This window comes from Odontesthes bonariensis, chromosome 12 (assembly GCF_027942865.1).
Source record: "Odontesthes bonariensis isolate fOdoBon6 chromosome 12, fOdoBon6.hap1, whole genome shotgun sequence".
In the NCBI taxonomy this organism is placed as follows: Eukaryota; Metazoa; Chordata; class Actinopteri; order Atheriniformes; family Atherinopsidae; genus Odontesthes; species Odontesthes bonariensis.
The window spans coordinates 38,083,256-38,089,255 of record NC_134517.1 but is presented as its reverse complement, the minus strand read 5'-3'; the positions used below and the strand labels follow the sequence as shown (position 1 = coordinate 38,089,255).

Sequence of the window (6,000 nt, the reverse complement as noted above, 5' to 3'; positions counted from 1 at the left end):
AGTAACTTTAAGCTAACACAACTTCTTTAGGCTACTGTAGTAACTTTAGGCTAACACAACTTGTTTAGGCTACTGTAGTAACTTTAGGCTAACACAACTTGTTTAGGCTACTGTAATAACTTTCAGCTAACACAACTTGTTTAGGCTACTGTAGTAGCTTTAAGCTAACACAACTTGTTTAGGCTACTGTAGTAACTTTAGGCTAACAACTTGTTTAGGCTACTGTAGTAACTTTAGGCCAACACAACTTGTTTATGCTACTGTAGTAACTTTAGGCTAACACAACCTGTTTAGGCTACTGTAGTAACTTTCAGCCAACACAACTTGTTTAGGCTACTGTAGTAACTTTAGGCTAACACAACTTGTTTAGGCTACTGTAGTAACTTTCAGCCAACACAACTTGTTTAGGCTACTGTAGTAACTTTAGGCTAACACAACTTGTTTAGGCTACTGTAGTAACTTTCAGCTAACACAACTTGTTTAGGCTACTGTAGTACCTTTAGGCTAACACAACTTGTTTAGGCTACTGTAGTAACTTTAGGCTAACACAACTTCTTTAGGCTACTGTAGTAACTTTAGGCTAACACAACTTGTTTAGGCTACTGTAGTAACTTTCAGCCAACACAACTTGTTTAGGCTACTGTAGTAACTTTAGGCTAACACAACTTGTTTATGCTACTGTAGTAACTTTAGGCTAACACAACTTGTTTAGGCTACTGTAGTAACTTTCAGCTAACACAACTTGTTTAGGCTACTGTAGTACCTTTAGGCTAACACAACTTGTTTAGGCTACTGTAGTAACTTTAGGCTAACACAACTTCTTTAGGCTACTGTAGTAACGTTAGGCTAACACAACTTGTTTAGGCTACTGTAGTAACTTTAGGCTAACACAACTTCTTTAGGCTACTGTAGTACCTTTAGGCTAACACAACTTCTTTAGGCTACTGTAGTAACTTTAGGCTAACACAACTTCTTTAGGCTACTGTAGTAACTTTAGGCTAACACAACTAGTTTAGGCTACTGTAGTAACTTTAGGCTAACACAACTTGAATGATCAACAAACGAATGATCCCAGTCTTTTTCACACAATGAAACTTACAGTTTGTTACCATAATTCCGCACTGTTTTTCTGTATCGGTACCGATACTAAACCTTAGATATCTTGTATCTGAGGTGAAAAAAAGCAGATCGGTGCATCCCTACTTGGAATATTATCTTGTTTAGACTAATATATTTACTAAGGTTACTTTGTGGTTCAATCTGATGTAGGAGATGATTTTATCGTAAGCTAAGGAAGTGGCTAAGATTAGTGTGTTGATGCTAACATAACTTATGGTAGTTTATATGATTTTAAACTGGCACAATGTGAGCTTGGTGCTTATCATTAAGCACATTACCATCGGTGTCTTCATCAAATAGCATTCTAAATCAAATCAAATTAAACTTTATTTATATAGCATCTTTCATACTAAAAAGCAGCACAAAGTGCTTTAACAGTGAATGTGTAAGCATAAGGCAGCCCTTTTCTCATAGAAACCGTGCTGTAACACCACCAAAAATACAATAACAAGTGTCTTAGTGTCTTAGTGCCCTAAAATAACTTGCTGGTTTTTCACCCTGTTCGTACACAGACCTGGATATAACTTTGTGTACCTTCATCTCAGACGTACATCCACTTAACTGAACAAGCAACATGAGAAAAGCCTATGTTTGTGTCTTTTTTTGAATAATTATCTTTATTAGATTAATTCATCACTTTTGAAATTGGATTCGGCATCTTGTGGAATTGAAAAAGTTTCCGGTATCCTGACCTCCGTCCTCACTGCAGATGTGTAAATATTTACCACCTGACTGACGCACAAACTACACATGCAGTTATTCAGCTGGATGAGGATCAGGGCCTGGAAGTGGCGGCAGAAACAGAAAACATTTTGCTTTAGTTGCTTAAGGACTAAAAGCCTCCCACATGCAGTCGTTGGTCAGAGTTTCCGTCGGTGTGTCGGGACTTTTCTGCTGTTTCCTCCACATGGCTGCATACAGACCGCCCTGCATCATCAGCTCCTCGTGTCTGAACACAAAACAACAAAACAACACGATGCAGTAAACATGCTGACCCCATTTATCTTAAAGTCAGCAGGACTTTATCTCAGTTTAACACATTCAAGCATTCCAGACTTCACTCGTTCAGACAATGAAACGTGATGGAGGAGAGGATCAGTTCCCATATCTGATAAAAAATGAATATTTTAAAGGAGCCATGGCATGAAATTTTCCCTTTTTAAGGTTGTTTAACATTAATATGAGTTCCTCTAGCCTGCCTGCGGTCCCCCAGTGGCTAAAAAGGACGATAGACCTAAACCATGCACTGGAAATGATTCTCCGCCTTTGGTAATGTGACCATGCAGATGGCCTGATCGGGAAAGCCGCCGCTTATGACGTGGAGGTTATTTCCCCCCAGAGCCCATAAACTGCCTTTCCCCGCCCACAGCTCTTTGGCCAGCTCATTGCTCATTGCAGAACGTCTGAAAATGAACCCTGGATCAGTACCAACTCTCTTTGGCCCAACTACAGACCTCGGACAAGTAAGTAATTTAACGCTCTATAATTGTGTTGCTTTCCTGTATCTACAGTATAGTTACATAGCTTGTTACCACAGGAAAGTGTCTGTATCGTTAGCTCTGCAGCTAATAGCATCAGCTGGGCTGTTGGAGGTGTTTGCATGCCCATGAGATGGTTAGCTCGCTCATTTTAGACCAAAACCCCCGACTTCAAGCTTCCTGAAGAAGAATGAATCCGCAAATTCAGTGCATTTCATCAGGATAATGATTCATTCATGGTTCCAGAGTCAAAACGGTCAGTCTGTCTGTGTCGTTAGCTCTGCAGCTAATAGCTCTGCAGCTAATAGCTCAGCAGCTAATAGCTCTGCAGCTAATAGCTCTGCAGCTAATAGCTCTGCAGCTAATAGCTCAGCAGCTAATAGCTCTGCAGCTAATAGCTCTGCAGCTAATAGCTCTGCAGCTAATAGCTCAGCAGCTAATAGCTCAGTCACTGTCGCTAATGTAACAGTAAATTCAATTTCAATTCAATTCAATTCATTTTTATTTATATAGCGCCAAATACAACAAATGTCATCTCAAGGCACTTAGATAGTAAGTCCAATTCAAGCCAATTGGAATTCAATTAATTAATAATAATCATAATTCATAAAATAATCCAATTCGTTCATATAGAGCCAATTCAAAAACAATTTCCTAGCTAAGGAAACCAACAGATTGCACTGAAAACTTTTTGTTTTTCGGTCCAATCTCCCGGCCTGAGCGTGCCTGAGGCGACTGTGGAGAGAAACGACTCCCTTTGAACAGGAAGAAACCTCTGGCAGAACCAGACTCAGGAAGGGTGGCCATCCGCCTCCACCAGCTGGGGTTTGAGAAGACAGAAAGGGGGGGGGGGGGGGGGGGGGGGGGCACCGTAACACCATTCAAAGGATATCTGTTGGAACAGGGAAACACGAGTTAATGACCACAATAATATCACATATACATAAAGAGAGTAAAGTGAGGAAAGGTGTGACAGATGAGGCCCCCCAGCAGTCTGGGCCTATAGCAGCTTAACTATGGGATGTTTCAGGATTACCTGAGCCATCCCTATTCAAGGTAAACACAAGAAACTTGTGCTAACGAAAAAATAAATAATAAAATAAAGGACCAGACTCAGTGAGTAATTCCCTATACTCCCTATATAGATCTGCTCCTCACACCACAACAACCATCTTTTTACAGCCACAAGCTACCTCAGCCTCTCACCAACTGCACACCAGTCACAAGCCCCTTTCACACTGAGGAATAACCCGCGTTTAATTCGCGAATTTAGCGTGTCCGCTGTTGCGTTCACACTGCCGACCCGGGCTGCCGCGTCAACTCGACTCGCCTTTCGACCCGCGTCGGACCCTAGTCTTTTTGCCGAGCCGAGTTTGGTGTGAACGCAATCGACGCGGGTCGGACGTGGGCGTGGCGTGAGGAGTTTAAAAGACAGAATGGACAGCTGATTCAGAACAACAGCGGCAGGTGAGGACAAGTTTCCCTCTGTTTTAGCCTACATCAAGTTGGAGACATTTTTTAATATGGCCAACTGGGGAGACAAGGAGGTCCGCGGGCTCCTCAGCCCCCGAGCAGAGGACGTTATTTACCGCCACATGTCGGGACGGTGAAAGATGGACCTCTGCTGGAAGGGCTGGCGAGAAAGATGGGAGAGCGCGGTTTCCCACGCAGCAAGACGCACCGTAAAGTAACATCTCCATGAACTGCATTGCAAAAACGAGTTCTCAAGGTGTCCCGCCATCGTTTGTTTGAAACATTTGATGCAGACAGGTGTATTTAACCCTACCTCCGACGCATGGCTTGTGCCTACGTCATTGTGCACGCCCAGCATTTTATGTGTTTCGTGTGACGCTCTGCCACTAGGCCACGCCCCCTGAACTCGGCTTCAGGCGACACGGGTCACCAACACGCCAAGCGTTCACATTGCCCCGCCTTTCTCCTCTGCAGACCAAACAGCTCATTCTGAGGATCCTAAGGAAAGCTCAGTTTTGGGACTGGCTGTAATTCTGCACCAAGGCAGAATTTTGGGGAAAAAAACTCAGATACAGTATTAGGGGACCACTAAAGCCTATAAAAATATATAAAAGCCTCCATTTGCTTTCATGCCATAGGACCTTTAAAGGTTAAAAACAAAAGAATAGACAAAAAAGAGCCGACATGGGGAGATGGTCGGCCACTCATAATGTCTTATGACACCGGGGATGCTTTAAGCACAAAGTTGAGCTCCCTGCAAACTTTAACCAACTTTACTATGAATTAATAAAAGTGTGTTAGTCTGGACTGCCAGACAGACGGAGACAGAGCGGGTCAGAAATAGAGGCCAAGAGATAAAACAGGTCGGTGCGAAAGAGACAGATGGAGGCTCAGAGAGAAGAAGAGAAAACGGGAAAGGAGGGGCCAAGAGGTGCAGGGAAGGGGCGCTGAGCTTTCTCTAAATTATGCGTGACCACTTTAGGTCTATAAATACCTTGGTGGTGAGGCAGCCTAATTTGAAAACACATTTTTCTCTTGTTCTTTTATAAGTTCAGTATACCTGAAAGTGAAGCCCTTTGCCTCGGGCCTCTTTGGGTCTGGCTAACAGTCCTAACACGTTCATGATAAAACAACATGGAAATGATGGGTTTGGTGATGAAAAGCAGGAGTTCTCACCCCTTCCCAGATGTTTTATCATGTTGCTTGCATGGACTTAATATCTATCTATACATATATATATATCTATATATGTATATAGATATATCTCTATCTGTTCTTCTGACGACTGCAAAGCTGTAAATACCAAACATTAAAGGCCTTTCATGAGGTCATATCATTTTCTGAGGTCCTGTTGGAAAAATATCTGTGACATGTTTTAGTCAAAAATCCCTCAAAGAACCAGAACAGGAGAAGTTCTCTCAACCTTTTCTTTTCTTTCTGTTCCCTGGAACCTTTAAAGTGTCCTCCAGTGAATGTGAAAAACACGATTTATATCACAAAACGGGAATAAAATTCCCTCAGATTTGGAGTCTTTGGAGTTTTTTTTTACATTAATTTACTCAAATAGTGGCCTAAAATGAGCAGAAACACACATTTAAATATAATTTCTTGTCTAATGATTAATTTCCAACCACATTTGTATGATTGTGACAGCCATATTAAGGATTTTATGTGGTTTTTGAAGCATTTTGGTCATGAGACACCTCTCATTTCTTCATATTTTGCATCCAACCAGCTTAAGTGATTTTCAGCAATAGTTTCAACACTTTCTGGAAGTTTTTCATTGTTTTTCTTTGGACATTTTCTGCTTTTTTCCTCATTTTCAGTCCAGTTTTTCTCTGTTAAGCCACTTAACTCTGAGCTGTGAACCATTCAGGCAGGAAAAAGGCTCCTAACTCAAGGGATGAACCAGTGTTGTGTCCACATTTTA

General features: G+C 41.8%; 1 protein-coding gene across 1 annotated transcript in view; it reads right to left on the bottom strand.

Annotated features, from left to right (window-relative positions):
• Positions 1-1,709: 1,709 nt before the first annotated feature.
• The window catches only part of abcb6b (ATP binding cassette subfamily B member 6 (LAN blood group) b), a 95,821-nt gene continuing 91,530 nt past the window's right edge, over positions 1,710-6,000 (bottom strand). Inside the window, exon 19 of the mRNA XM_075478603.1 lies at positions 1,710-2,068. Within this exon, the coding sequence (XP_075334718.1) occupies positions 1,945-2,068 (124 nt within the window). The 3' untranslated portion in view covers positions 1,710-1,944. The remainder of the gene's footprint in view (positions 2,069-6,000) is intronic.